The following is a 15,393-nucleotide window of genomic DNA, read 5'->3' as shown; positions in this document are numbered from 1 at the left end:
GTTGTGAATTTGGATAGACACGGCCATCTTTGTTGGGTTTGGGTCAGCCTTTAAACGCTAATGACAATTAAATCAAAACATACGACTGTAGAACTTCGAACACATTTAATCAATGGTTATAAAGGAAAATTCATGAACAAGAATAAATGAATAGAGTTACAAACTATTTTCTGTTACGGTCAGCTGATGTTTATCTCCTATAATTCGATCGTATGCTACTGTTCTGTACACGCTACATTTAGTCTTGTAAAAAAATACAGTCTGTGTACTAACTTTCTTTCTGTTCTTCGCTTGTTCCGTTGTGTTCCCCGTCGCTGGCTTCCATGTTGTCATCGAATCAATGTCATGCAGAGGCGGATCCCTTTCCAAAGTTCCCTTGGCATTCCGCCTCATGTCATTGTCCCCCCCCCCCACCCCCCACCCCCACCCCACCCCCCACCTAAATGGAATTTCTGGATCCGCCACTGTCATGTAAGGATTTGTGATGATCACCTATTTCACACTGAACAGTGGAAACGGTGGGGTGACCTCATCAGCGGGTGAGTAGTAAAATAATTTAACAGACTCCACGTCGGCACCTCTGAGTACAACCACTTCATCAATCAAGCTCGGTTCGACATAGTGCTGTCGACTAACGAAATATACTTCGTCTACGTAGATCTGCAAATAAAACAAAACATCGTTGGATCCGTTTTTAAACAACTCGTTGTAAGATAAACGCTATATAACGTCCGCTCATGTAGTATTCTCTATACCGGCCCAGGCGGTATCGTGGTTAAGCCATGGGACATAAGGCTGGTAGGTACATGGTTCGCATCCCGGTGCCGGCTCCCGCCCAGAGCTTGGATTAACACGTGTTTACATTAAACGATTAATAAATTGATCGCTGCTTGGATGGATTTGACTTCTACTGGTTCTAAAGTCCGAACCACATTACTCTCTTACCTTTAGTTACCGGAAGATTTTCGCCACGTTTAAAAATGTAGGTGCGAACGCGATCTTTTCACTCTACCGGTATAGCCAAGACACTTCGGTATGTAGTTTATTTGAACTGGTATTTATCTAAAACAGTTTAAATGTAAGTGTGAACGCAAACTGTTTCAGTTAAATCAGTATAACGCGGAGGTGACAATAACGTCGCAGTCAGAATAAGCAGTAAGTGCGTCAGCAACGACCTAATCGACTCGCAGTCCAACTAACTTATTATTCTGATCTTACTGCCCCATATAAGGTTAGCTCCAACAATAGGATCATTACTATCATATTTTTTCTCGACTATCCCATTTCTATTCTATCTACTCTCTACCTTTTATTACTATATGTTAAAAAATATTAATTATGTTAATTATTTTATGCCATTAGACATTGTTATTATGCTTTAGATATATATGATTATGAATATTGTCCAGTGTCCATCTTGTTTAGGAGAGCATTTATATAGGCTCTGCCTGTTGTGCAATCCTTTTGATTCTTTCTTTTTTTTATCAATAAAATATCTCAAAACAAAACAAAACAAGCAGTCCATTGTTGTTTTGATGTCTTGCGCAAGTGCGGATAACTACACTTCCGTCTTATACGGTATAGTCATTACATGTGTCATTCCCAACCTAAAGCGTTTTAGCAAAACCAGTATAGTTAAACCAGTTTAATTTGTTTAAATGTGAACACAGGTTATACTTACATCAAAACCGGATGAAGTCACCACGAAGGTTAGATTGAACTCTCGTCCTACAGCGAATGGAAAGTACTGCTGGAAGCTCTCTTCTGGGCCCCAGCCTTCAGCAGTGAACGAGTTTCGAGCCACAGCCTTCAAGAACAGCCCAAACCTGAATCGGACGTCGAACTGGATTGCTTTGTAATCATCCTGATATCGTAGTTCAATGGTCATCCTTTAACAAAAACACAATAAGTATACATAAACACACATGTACCATAACGCACATAGACCGGTTTCGGTGGTGTCGTGGTTAAGCCATCAGACATAAGGCTGGTTGGTAATGGGTTCGCAGCCCAGTACCGGCTCTCACCCAGAGCGAGTTTTAACGACTCGGTGGGTAGGTGTAAGATCACTACACCCTATTCTCTCTCACTAACAACTAACACACTGTTCTGGACAGACAGTCCAGATAGCTGAAGTGTGTGCCCAGGACAGCGTGCTTGAACCTAAATTGGATATAAGCACATGTAATATATGAAACGCACATAAACAAGAAGATTTTTTAATCTTCAGTTAGAAAGTTTTAAAAAGGAAGACATTGTCGTTAGGACATTACACACACACACACACACACACACACACACACACACACAAACGCATGCACGCACACAAACACGCATGCACGCGCACATACGCACACACACACACACACACACACACACACACAGACACACACACGCACGCTGCGCGAATAAGAACAATAGATGAAAAGTTTTTTTTTTTTTTTTAATCTGAAGTTACAAAGAGCAATGAATGCTGATCAGTAATGTAATGAGTTTCCTCTGCTAACAAAGTGTCAGAATGATCAAATGTCTGATATTCAAAACTATGAGTTGTGATCTCGCCGAGAGAGAGAGAGAGAGAGAGAGAGAGAGAGAGAGAGAGAGAGAGAGAGAGAGAGAGAGAGAGAGAGAGAGAGAGAGGGAATATAGACAAAAAGACAAAGAGCTAGAGAAGACAGCCATACACACACAGCTAGACAGACGGTAAAATGCCGTGTTATAGTGTTCTACACATATCTATCTTGTTGGCATTTGTATAGATACCTTTCTACATCTAGAGGTTCACCTATCACTTCCATCTTCCAGCCAGTTTGGACTGTTCCAGGTACCGAACCATAAAAAGGCAGCAACTTGAAAATTATAGAAACATGTTCATATCATCCATATTAGTTTTAGTAATATGGCAGTAGTACGTACATAAAATACAATGTTGGCAAACACAAAATCACAACCAAAAAAAAATATAAAAAATATAAAAAATATAAATACCAACACATATTTACCTTTTAATTTCAAATAGTGTTTTAATCTGATTTACGGTACTCAAGAAGATCATCCTTACTTCTTTGGTTTTACTTTACGGGTACCGTCCAGTGGCAGATCCAGAAAATCCATTTTGGGGGGGGGGGGGGCAGTGACATGAGGTGGAATGCCAAGGGAACTTTGATTGAGATTTGGAGGGGGATCGTAAAAAAGAAGAAAAAAAGTTAATATATAATACAATTATAACTATCGCAAAATTTAGGGGGACCCGGGCTCCTCGTCCCCCCCCCCCCCCCCCCCCCCCCGCAGATCCGCCTCTGTCGTCACCCGCTAGTGTTCACCTAATCGCTAGTATAACAATGCACACTCGCGATTGCATTGCTAACCGTTAGATAACAACATGAACTCAACACTGCAACCGTTAGTGTTTGCCAAATGTACTGTTAGACTAACGGTGAATATTGCACCCGACCCGCTATGTTTGTTGTTACACTAGCGGTTAGGTGAACACTATTTATTTCGAGTATTTTTTGTTTGTTTGTTTCCGGATTTAAGACTCGTTTATTATGTTATTTTATTTTATTCAACAAAGATCTATTTCCGAATTTCATAATGTACTTTTCAAATTGTGGATAATATTGTGTACGCATATTAAAACTGTTCAACAGTAGATCCGAATGTATTGATTAAATGTTTTGTTTCATATATTGTTATCGAATCACATAATAATTCTCAAGCCACAACATCAAGGTACTTTGTAACATTCTTATAAGACAGGTATTGCATATTATTTCGAAAATCATTGAGTTGTTTTGGGGTTTTTTTCATGGAGGGTATTTACAATTATCAACATTTTCACGAGCGTACAAAGCATAGGCCGAAGGAGGGAAGTTTAAGCCTGCGTACATGTTTCAAACAAAAAAGGAAAATCCCTAGCAAAAATCAACATTTTTCATTAGTACTTTTAGTGGGTGAGGGGCTGGATGTAGATAAGTGGGAGATCACTCGACTGAGGTGCGATAGGTTGCAGGGTCGATTGTCTAAGAGTGGACTCGGAATAGATAATAAAATAATATAATATATATATATATATATATATATATATATATATATATATATATATATATATATATATATATATATATATATATAACGGTCCCTTGCTGCGTTATTTGGAGTAGCTCCATGTGGTGGAAGTGGGTTTCGTCTCTTTCTCTCTACCTACGAAATGTCGAAATAACCATACGTGAGACACCACAAAGTCGTAGATTAAAAATGTGCCGAGGTGTCGTTCCTTTCCTTTTTTCTTTTCATTGTAGACATAGGCGTATGGGCTCCCATTTTTGCCCGAATTAAACGAAAATTTCCGAATCTGGATAACAACATTTATTAATATTAGCATTAATAGCCTACCAAACAGCTATATATGGTTTCAAACAAATGACTACGCATGTTTACACAGATTACAACTAATTTTAGGGGTAGAATGGTGGAAATACATGGTAAAAAGGTCTCAGGTTCTTCTTCAGGTATACAAAAAAGCTTTCTCAAACCAAAAAGGACATATTTGTATTGGGGTGCAAACCCGAAGCCAGTGAGGGTATAACCAGTGTTCAACAAATGTTTGAGAAAGTCACTAGCTCTCACAGAAGCTTTGGCCAATGCCCTATACAGTTGCCAGTTTCCACTAGCCCAGACTACAAATTTACTAGTCGGTTAGTGGATTTGTCGAAACCTGGTATAACTCTTTGAAAACTGACTGCCCCCACCCCTCCCCTAGGATTTGCTGGTCTTTGCTAGTGTGTGTGTGTGTGTGTGTGTGTGTGTGCGCGCGCGCGCGCGCGTGGCTGCCTTAATTAATTATGACCCTCTTAAAACGTGACCCCACCCCTCAAAATACACCAGCTATTTACGGGCGAGTCCGTTATGTTGGCCTCGGAAGGGAGTGGGCGGGACGTAGCTCAGTGTAAAGCGCTCGCCTGATACGCGGTTGGTCAAGGATCGATCCCCGTCGGTGGGCCCATTGGGCTATTTCTCGTTCCAGCCACGACTGGTATACCAAAGGCCGTGATATGTGCTATCCTCTCTGTGGGAAAGTGCATATAAAAGATCCCTTGCTACCAATGGAATTTTTTTTAGCGGGTTTCCTGTCTAAGACTATATGTCAGAATTACCAAATGTTTGACATCCAATAGCCGACGATTCATAAATCAATGTGCTCCAATTGTGTGCACTGTCGTTAAACAAAACAACGTTTACTGTGCCTCTTAAGGGATGATGGTAGTAACGAGAAAGAGTGTACACGCTTGGTGTGCACTTAGAGATTGTTGATCATTGTGGACGACTCCTCGGGCACTGAGCTACTCACTAGCTTGTAGAAGGCGACTCGCTCGCAGGTACCGTTTAGACCGCTCCAGGAACGCGACATCTCACACGCACTCTTGTTACTGCTTCCAAAGAATTGGTGATCCGCCACACAGCTGTAACTCGCCACGCTGTACAAGTTCACCGAACTGTAGGCAGCGTTCGCGTTCAAGAGAGTTGGAGGCGATTTGCACATGATTGTAGCTGCAATAGAATGTAAACTATTATTAATTTAAAATAATGTACAACAGATTTTTTATTTTAAGATATAACCTTTTTTTTGCTTAACATCAATCATAATATAAGAAAAAACCCACTAACAGTAAAGAGAGTATACATATTAAATAATATATCGAATTGAAATACGGTTTAATGATCCGCGGGAAAGTAGCAAAAAGTAACAGTTTTCCCCCTTCCCGGGGAGAGGGGGAAAATAACCTGGGAAAAATAAATGTACACATCACCGCGGGGTCTCTGAATCGCGCGGCCCGTAGCATGTGCTACTAAGATAAACCGACTTACAGTTGTTTTGAAATTACAAAACAAACAATATGTTGTCTTCATGACTGGTAACACGTTAGTCGTGCAGACAGATTATAACGTGTTTGTTGTATAGGAGCGTAGCAAGTGTTTTAAAACAAATGTATAGATCTACATGATATACCTATATCTAATATGGATGATCTCTTGTCCTGGAGAAACAATCCAGGCTGCTGGACTGTGTTCCTAGGACAGCGTGATTGAACCTTAATTGGATACAGGCATATCAAATAACAGAATTAAGAAAAAAAGAAAGAAAGAAAGGTATTTTTGAATACAGGTATGTCAAATAACGGAAAGAAGAAAAAAAGAAAAGTATCATAAAATAGTCTCTCTTGTTTATTGTTGGAGCTTTGAGGAACTTCTTGTTGTTTGATTTTGTTGTTGCTGTTTTGCTGCTACTTTGGAAAGGAATAACACGCGCGATATTAGTGTGTTGCATACGCTAGTTTTTCTTAAACATCTATTGGAGAGAAAACTGGGATTTTATCATCAGCAGACCCGGTAGGGATGTATATATACGATATACGAGGCCTAAGATAGAAGGAGTCAAATGAAACACATTTATTTGTCTACATAATCCCCTTGTACATTAGCAAACGTAGTCCAGCGGTCATGGGGCATACAGATATCTTCGTCTTGGACCTCCAGAAAGTCTGTCACAGCATCCATGATGTCATCATCTGATGGAAAATTGAGACCACCAAGTTCCTTCTTCATCTTCGGTAAGAGATAGTAGTCAGAGGATGCCAAATCAGGAGAATAGGGTGGGTGTTCGAATCCACATTCCTGGATGGCAGTCATGGTCACTGTGGACTCGTAGACTGCAACATTGTCCTGGTGGAAGAGCACACACACACACACACCCCCCCCCCCCCCCCACACCTTGTCCATTTTCCCCGCTGACACCTTGAACATTTGGGAGATACCTAGCTCGGTGGCAATGTAACGCTCTGAAACTCGTCGATCTGCCATGATGACGTCAAGGATCTTGGCGATAGTTTCCTGTGTGGTGACGGTGACTGGTCTTCCTGGACGGGGGTCGTCTTCCAGGCTCTCGCTGCCACGTTTGAACTCAGCATCCCATTTCTTTACCATGTTCTACGAAGGGGCATCCTCCCCAAGTGTGGACGTTTGAACTCAGCAGCCCACTTCTTTACCATGTTTTACGCAAGGGCATCCTCCCCAGGTGTGGATGTTTGAACTCGACAGCCCACTTCTTTACCATGTTCTACGAAGGGGCATCCTCCCCAAGTGTGGATGCTTGAACTCGGGAGCCCACTTCTTTACCATGTTCTACGAAGGGGCATCCTCCCCAGGTGTGGATGCTTGAACTCAGCAGCCCACTTCTTTACCATGTTCTACGCAGGGGCATCCTCCCCAAGTGTGGATGTTTGAACTCGGCAGCCCACTTCTTTACCATGTTCTACGAAGGGGCATCCTCCCCAAGTGTGGATGTTTGAATTCAGCAGCCCACTTCTTTACCATGTTCTACGCAGGGGCATGATCCCCAAGTGTGGGTGTTTGAACTCGACAGTCCACTTCTTTACCGTGTTCTACGCAGGGGCATCCTCCCCAAGTGTGGATGTTTGAACTCGGCAGCCCACTTCTTTACCATGTTCTACGAAGGGGCATCCTCCCCAAGTGTGGATGTTTGAACTCGGCAGTCCACTTCTTTATCACGTTCTACGAAGGGGCATCCTCACTGCGTGGACGTTTGAACTCAGCAGCCCACTTCTTTACCATGTTCTACGAAGGGGCATCCTCCCCAAGTGTGGATGTTTTAACTCGGCAGTCCACTTCTTTATCACGTTCTATGAAGGGGCATCCTCACTGCGTGGACGTTTGAACTCAGCAGCCCACTTCTTTACCATGTTCTACGAAGGGGCATCCTCCCAAAGTGTGGATGTTTTAACTCGGCAGTCCACTTCTTTATCACGTTCTACGAAGGGGCATCCACACCATACGTGGCCACCAAGTTCTCGTGGGCCTTCAGACCGACGTAGTGGGTGACTACACAATGGCTGATTTGTATCATTTTCACGGTTTAATACTCAGGAACTGGTGAGTGTTAATGTTTAATTACGAGTAACAGAAAAACAAAAACACATAATAACTTCAAACCTCCTGTGTAATCATTTAACAAGTTGAACTGCACGCAATATCAATCAAAACTGTATACCAAATCTCCTTCTACATTAGAACACGAACTTATCAATCACCCCTCGTATATTATGAAGATTAAATTTCTCTTCACGGTTTAGCTCAGATTTACATATTACTATATAATAATTGCTGACCCAACGTATTTCTTTGTGATTGTGAGGCAAAGCACGCTGTAGTTCAGTGGTAGAGGACGATAGTTCGTAGGATCGATCCCAGTTGGTGAACACAATGGGTTTTTTCCCTCATTGGTATACCAAAGGTAGGTACTGTTCCATCTGTTTCCAATTAGGATGCGACAAACTCATATGTTGCAGAGGGTAAAATGTAGCGTATCAGTACTGCACACATAAAATTAAGTTTCATGCTCTTTGGCATCTTGCACTAGAAGCATATTGTACTACAAAGTAAGCAAACCCACCTGAGGAGTTGTATACATCGAGTTTCCCTATCTAACCAATGCTTCACGACTAGCATACCAAACGCCATGGTATGTGCTGTCCTGTCTGTAATACCGTGTCGCAGTGACTATATCAGATACCCAAATAACTGTAGTTTAAAATATGCTGGTTCGTTAAACAAACAAACTGACGCAGCTCAAGAGACTAAAGGTAACAGGGAAGCAAACTGACCAATAGGCGTCATGTTACCCACGAATATAGTGTCTTTTAAATGTACCCCAGTTTTGGAACAAAATATTTTAGGTGTTTAAAAAATAAGTGTTTTTTTTTTTTCATTTATGTTAGTGTGGTGGACATTGTATTATTATTTACTTCCCTGTTAACTGAAGTAATTGTTCAGGATGGCGTATTTAAGCCGTATTTGAGCACAACAACAAAAGATACTTTTATTTTATCATCTATGCACAACATCAGAAGCCGAGTACTCGCGAACGCTTGCTAGACTGGATTTTGCGCTTAACGTTAAGTGAATGTAATAATATAGTATAGCGCTCGCCCCCCTGAACACGCTACAGCTACACGTACTTGTACAGTTTAACCTCGGATCAGTCCACAGTCCACTAGCCTGGCATGTTGAAGTGTTGGATCCACTCACGTAGTTATAGCCCGTCATACACGAGTGATTAACAACAGACTGGTACGTAGTGGCAGTGTGTTTCACACTAATTCCAGTTACAGCTTTTGGGATCCCGCAGTCAACCACTGAAATAGCGTGGTACAATTCATGTATGAAACCTCTCAAAATTATTTAGTTTGCTGTTGTTGTTCTTGGGGGTGGGGGTGGTTAGTGGGTGTGGGGGAGGGGACTTGATGTGGGGAACAGTGAGTTGTTATTGTTTAAAAGTAGGTTCCTTACGTTATATTAGCGTGTTGTATACTACACATTTTTACACACATATTAGCGAGAACATCGTGTGCGATCTTTTGTATCACAGAGCAATATCACACATATGGGAGATTGATTAAAGACATTTAAACCAGACGTCTCTCTCTCTCTCTCTCTCTCTCTCTCTCTCTCTCTCTCTCTCTCTCTCTCTCTCTCTCTCTCTGTGTGTGTGTGTGTGTGTGTGTGTGTGTGTGTGTACATATTAGGAAATATTAACAAATAATGTTACAAATATTCATGTTTCCAAAAATGTTTTTTTTTTTTTTTTTTTTTTTATCTGAATACATGTATATTAAATTTTTGTTTAAGCTAGTGGAAGTTTTCGAATATATTTTTGTAAACTAATGGTACTTTTACAGACAAGCATCAAGTATGAAAGGCAAATATATTTTTGTCAAGAGATAAACGTTAATTTTGTATTAGCAAATATTGTAATTATGTTTTCAGTGTTAACTTCTAAATAGCAACTTCCACATATTATGGGCATACCAGACCAGGTCATATTGCTACGTCATGTCATGAAGTTGTTATATGGGCAACCATCTTTAATTTGTTTAAGTTTTAAACGTACCATCATTGTTAATTTGTTCTAGAACAAAACAGTTTAAAACGATAACAAACTCTTTATTTTTACTGCATGTCTTTGACAATATCTATATTAATTTGCTATAAAAAAAAATCAATGTTTTAAATTACTTGTTATCATAAAGCAATATCTGTTGTACGGAATTTATCAAATGAGTGTATTAACCAATCTCCCCCACCGCTACCTCCACCTTCCATGACGCACCCCCAGCCGACCGAGAGTAAAGCGCCAATATACACTTTTCATAAATGTCGTACTGTAGGTAGTGCTAAATCAAATGTCATCCGGCTGAGTCAAAGTTCGAGGTGCACCTTAGTTTTGATAGACCAGTCCTGCCATTGGTAATAAATGTGAGAGTGTTTGTTGTGATAAACTGTTATTTCATCTGGCCAATAAATTTCTGTAAATTAATTTGAACTAAAGTACTAATCAAAATGATACCCAGGTGATTTTCCAGTCTTATATATATATACCTGAAATAAAAACCATAAAAATGTGTCAATATTATCATGACCTGTTACGGTATTCAAACAACTGCTACCAAAAATTACAATAAATGACCTGTTATAGATAGAAATATGAGATGTATTTACAACTTTACTGCTAAACATATGTAATTTGAAATAGACTATAACACCCAGGTAGATATTGATTACACCTTAGACCAACCACTCTGCTAAACTAAGTACCTGTGATTTCCACCTGTCAGGTGTAATCAATATCAACCTGGGTGTTATAGTCAGTTTCAAATTACATATGTTTAGCAGTAAAATTGTAAATACATCTCATATTTCTATCTATGACAGGTCATTTTTTGTACCGGTTGTTTGAATACCGTAACAGGTCATGATAATACTGATGCATTTTTATGTTTTTTATTCCAGGGATTTTCATAACTAATATATAAGACTGGAAAATCACCTGGGTATCATTTTGATTAGTACTCTTCTTTTTTTTAGTGTCAGTGTACCAACTACCATTGTGCTCCAAACAAGTGCGAGGTCCTACTAAAAATAGCGCGAAAATGTCTGTGCGGAACTAGAGTAGTCATAGACGCTACCCATTATATCTCAAATGAGCAGCTTAACCCCCAATGTTTTCCGATTTACTATAAGGGTGAAAGGTGGTAGTATTGATATCCGTGGTGTATATGTTGATTGATACGCTGCACGTAGTAGATATAGAGAATATTTCATGTTTTTTTTGGTCAAATATGATTTATATCTCATCGAGTGAAATTTACAATCATATCAGTGATATAATTGCAAATTTCACGAGATGAGATATAAATCATATTTAACAAAAAAACATGAAATTTTCTATTTATTATATAACTTTTGGCAATTTACCTTTATTTTTAAAATGCCAGCAGCAAAATAGTTCCGGCTTTCTTACAGTGACAATAACACATTTTAGAGTGAAATAGTGAAAATTTCACTCTAAAATGTGTTATCGTCACTGAGTGACTGATAACACTTTTACTTCACAGATATTTTAAGATATTTCACTAAATGTTATATAATAAATGTTGCTATTGTTGTCTATGGGATTTGATTTGGTGGTATACACCCTGTATGTACAACGCCGTAATAATTTAGAGATTATCAGAACACCATATTTAAAAATAATCATTTCTTCAATACTGAGAGGTTTCCATTAAAAGTTAGTTACATGTTAACAGTAAGACATTTTATCAATATTCAAAGAAATGAATTATACCAAAAAGACTAAATTTTAAAGACAGAAGTAAATAAAAGAAACACCTGTACAGTTTAGCGCTGGGTTAGTCCATGTTCCGTTCGTCTGGCAGGTTGAGATGTTGGACCCGCCCCTGTAAACATATCCACTTACACAGGTGTAGGTCGCCACTGAGGGGAACTCTGTGGCGGTGTACGTCACGTTAGCGTTAGGTATGGAGCTAGGAATCCCGCATTTAACACCTAATGTAAATAAATAAATAAATAAATAAATAATGTACAACTATTAGAAAAGATTGAATGAATAGACACAAACATAAATAAGTTTTTTTATGTTGTTATTTACCCTTTATATTTGCAATATTATTTGTCGAAGCACTTTGGGGTATTTTAATATGTGTGTAGGCCATCAGATGCCTTTAGCATGCCCTTGTATAGGAACAATGGGGCGGGATTTAGGTCGGTCGGTTGAGTGCTCAATTGAGGTGCCTGCGTCGTAGGATCGAACCACATTGGTGGATCTATTCAATTGACTGGGTTTTTATCTCTTTACAATCAATGCACCACAATTGGTCAAAGCCGTAGTATGTGCTTTCCTGTCTGTGGAAAAGTGCATATAAAAGATCTCTTGCTGCATTAGGAAAAATATAGCGTGTTTACTGTGATGGCTACGTATCAGAATTACCAAAATTATGTTTCACATCCAGTAGCTGATGATTAATTAATCAATGTGTTTTAGTTATGTCGTTAAACAAAACAAACTTTATATAGGAACAATACATTATTTGAAGTGGGTGGGGTGAGGGTACGCGCTATAGTGGGGGTTATAAGCACACTTTTATATACTAGGAAAAAATATATACTGTTTAGGCATCAAGTGGCGGTGAACACGGACCCTCGGCTACCCCTGGTTCCTACAGACCTCTCTGGTATCCATGATATAGGCGTGAGAACTTTTAATATTAAAAATATATACTGTGTAACGACACCACTAGAGCATATTGATTTATTAACCATCGGCTATTAGATGTCAAATATTTGATAATTTTGACATATAGTCTTACGAAGGAAACCCGCTACATTTTCCCATTAATAGCCTCGGTGGCGCAGCGGTTAAGCCATCGGATTACAGGCTGGTAGGTACAGGGTTCGCAGCCCGGTACCGGCTCCAACTCAGAGCGAACTCTTAAGGGCTTAATGGGTAGGTGTACAGCCACTAGACCCTCGACTATCTTACTAACCAACTAGGATAGTCATAGGCGCTACCCATTGTCTCAAATGAGCAGCTTAACACCCAATGTTTTCTGATTTACTTTAGGGTGGATGTGGGTAATTTTTGGCATGCTTCCATCAGATAACTGTTCAAGCACGCCTGTCGTGGGCACAACCTCTGACTTCGGCAGAGAATTCTGTCCATGACAGGTGTACTTTAAGGGTGAGAGGTGATAGTATTTATACCCGTGGTGTATATGTTGACTGATATGCTGCATGTAGGAGATATGTTGCTTTTGTTGTCTATGGTATTTGATTTGGTGGTATACACCCTGTATGTACAACGCCGTAATAATTTAGAGATTATCAGAACACCATATTTAAAAATAATCATTTCTTCAATACTGAGAGGTTTCCATTAAAAGTTAGTTACATGTTAACAGTAAGACATTTTATCAATATTCAAACAAATGAATTATAACCATAATACAAATTTTAAAGACAGAAGTAAATAAATGAAACACCTGTACAGTTTAGCGCTGGGTTAGTCCATGTTCCGTTCGTCTGACAGGTTGAGGTGTTGGACCCGCCCCTGTAAACATATCCACTTACACAGGTGTAGGTCGCCACTGAGGGGAACTCTGTGGCGGTGTACGTCACGTTAGCGTTAGGTATGGAGCTAGGAATCCCGCATTTAACACCTAATGTAAATAAATAAATAAATAAATAAATAAATAAATAAATAATGTACAACTATTAGAAAGGATTGAATGAATAGACACAAACATAAATAAGTTTTTTTATGTTGTTATTTACCCTTTATATTTGCAATATTATTTGTCGAAGCACTTTAGGGTATTTTAATGTTTGTAGGCCATCAGATGCCTTTAGCTAATGGATGTCAAATATTTGATAATTTTGACATATAGTCTTACGAAGGAAATCCGCTTCATTTTCCCATTAATAGCCTCGGTGGCGCAGTGGTTAAGCCATTGGATTACAGGCTGGTAGGTACAGAGTTCGCAGCCCGGTACCGGCTCCAACTCAGAGCGAGCTCTTAAGGGCTTAATGGGTAGGTGTACAGCCACTAGACCCTCGACTATCTTACTAAACAACTAGGATAGCCATAGGCGCTACCCATTGTCTCAAATGAGCAGCTTAACCCCAATGTTTTCTGATTTACTTTAGGGTGGGTGTGGGTAATTTTTGGCATGCTTCCATCAGATAACTGTTCAAGCACGCCTGTCGTGGGCACAACCTCTGACTTCGGCAGAGAATTCTGTCCATGACAGGGGTACTTTAAGGGTGAGAGGTGATAGTATTTATATCCGTGGTGTATATGTTGACTGATACGCTGCATGTAGGAGATATGTTGCTTTTGTTGTCTATGGTATTTGATTTGGTGGTACGACGCCGTAATAATTTAGAGATTATCAGAACACCATATTTAAAAATAATCATTTCTTCAATACTGAGAGGTTTCCATTAAAAGTTAGTTACATGTTAACAGTAAGACATTTTATCAATATTCAAAGAAATGAATTATACCAAAAAGACTAAATTTTAAAGACAGAAGTAAATAAAAGAAACACCTGTACAGTTTAGCGCTGGGTTAGTCCATGTTCCGTTCGTCTGGCAGGTTGAGATGTTGGACCCGCCCCTGTAAACATATCCACTTACACAGGTGTAGGTCGCCACTGAGGGGAACTCTGTGGCGGTGTACGTCACGTTAGCGTTAGGTATGGAGCTAGGAATCCCGCATTTAATACCTAATGTAAATAAATAAATAAATAATGTACAACTATTAGAAAGGATTGAATGAATAGACACAAACATAAATAAGTTTTGTTTTGTTGTTATTTACCCTTTATATTTGCAATATTATTTGTCGAAGCACTTTGGGGTATTTTAATATGTTTATAGGCCATCAGATGCCTTTAGCATGCCCTTGTATAGGAACAATGGGGCGGGATTTAGGTCGGTCGGTTGAGTGCTCAATTGAGGTGCCTGCGTCGTAGGATCGAACCACATTGGTGGATCTATTCAATTGACTGGGTTTTTATCTCTTTACAATCAATGCACCACAATTGGTCAAAGCCGTAGTATGTGCTTTCCTGTCTGTGGAAAAGTGCATATAAAAGATATCTTGCTGTATTAGGAAAAATATAGCGTGTTTACTGTGATGACTACGTGTCAGAATTACCAAAAGTATGTTCACATCCAGTAGCCGATGATTAATTAATCAATGTGCTCTAGTTATGTCGTTAAACAAAACAAACTTTAACTTTATATAGGAACAATACATTATTTGAAGTGGGTGGGGTGGGGGTACGCGCTATAGTGGGTGTGACGGAACATGCTCTTATCTGTTAATTTTTTTAGAGGGGCGTGTCCAGCTTGGTTACGTAACACCTCCGCGCGACCGTACCTCCTAATAGACACCCAGACCAGGTGTGGAGGCCATGTGGAGAGTGGTGGTTACGTAGTACCTCCGCGCGACCA

The 15,393-nt window shown here is 39.7% G+C and overlaps 1 protein-coding gene and 1 long non-coding RNA gene across 2 annotated transcripts; both read right to left on the bottom strand.

The window, feature by feature from the left end:
- Positions 1 to 464: 464 nt before the first annotated feature.
- On the bottom strand, positions 465 to 9,202 carry LOC121371451 (galectin-related protein B-like). The gene is made up of 5 exons (XM_041497343.1): positions 9,036 to 9,202; positions 5,351 to 5,550; positions 2,764 to 2,849; positions 1,682 to 1,889; positions 465 to 660 (listed from the first exon to the last, which is right to left on the bottom strand). Exons 1-5 carry the CDS (start codon positions 9,121 to 9,123, stop codon positions 493 to 495), a joined length of 750 nt encoding a protein of 249 aa, XP_041353277.1. The 5' UTR covers positions 9,124 to 9,202; the 3' UTR covers positions 465 to 492.
- Positions 9,203 to 11,751: 2,549 nt separating this feature from the next.
- On the bottom strand, positions 11,752 to 14,592 carry LOC121371945. The gene is made up of 3 exons (XR_005957863.1): positions 14,484 to 14,592; positions 13,416 to 13,592; positions 11,752 to 11,922 (listed from the first exon to the last, which is right to left on the bottom strand). It is a non-coding gene; the product is annotated as an uncharacterized LOC121371945 (long non-coding RNA).
- Positions 14,593 to 15,393: the final 801 nt, after the last annotated feature.

Source organism: Gigantopelta aegis, chromosome 4, assembly GCF_016097555.1.
Source record: "Gigantopelta aegis isolate Gae_Host chromosome 4, Gae_host_genome, whole genome shotgun sequence".
Lineage (NCBI taxonomy): Eukaryota > Metazoa > Mollusca > Gastropoda > Neomphalida > Peltospiridae > Gigantopelta > Gigantopelta aegis.
Note: the sequence above shows the minus strand (reverse complement) of the source record. Positions and strands in the feature narration are given on the sequence as shown.

Bases quoted from the DNA above. Each gene is read 5' to 3' on its own strand.
- LOC121371451 (XM_041497343.1), bottom strand. From the start codon at position 9,123: ATGACGGGCTATAACTACGTGAGTGGATCCAACACTTCAACATGCCAG. The intron at 5,551-9,035 runs GTACGTGTAGCT...ATTCTATTGCAG, and splicing joins TCCGAGGTTAAACTGTACAA to CTACAATCATGTGCAAATCG. The intron at 661-1,681 runs GTAAGTATAACC...TTTTATTTGCAG, and splicing joins TGACTTCATCCGGTTTTGAT to ATCTACGTAGACGAAGTATA.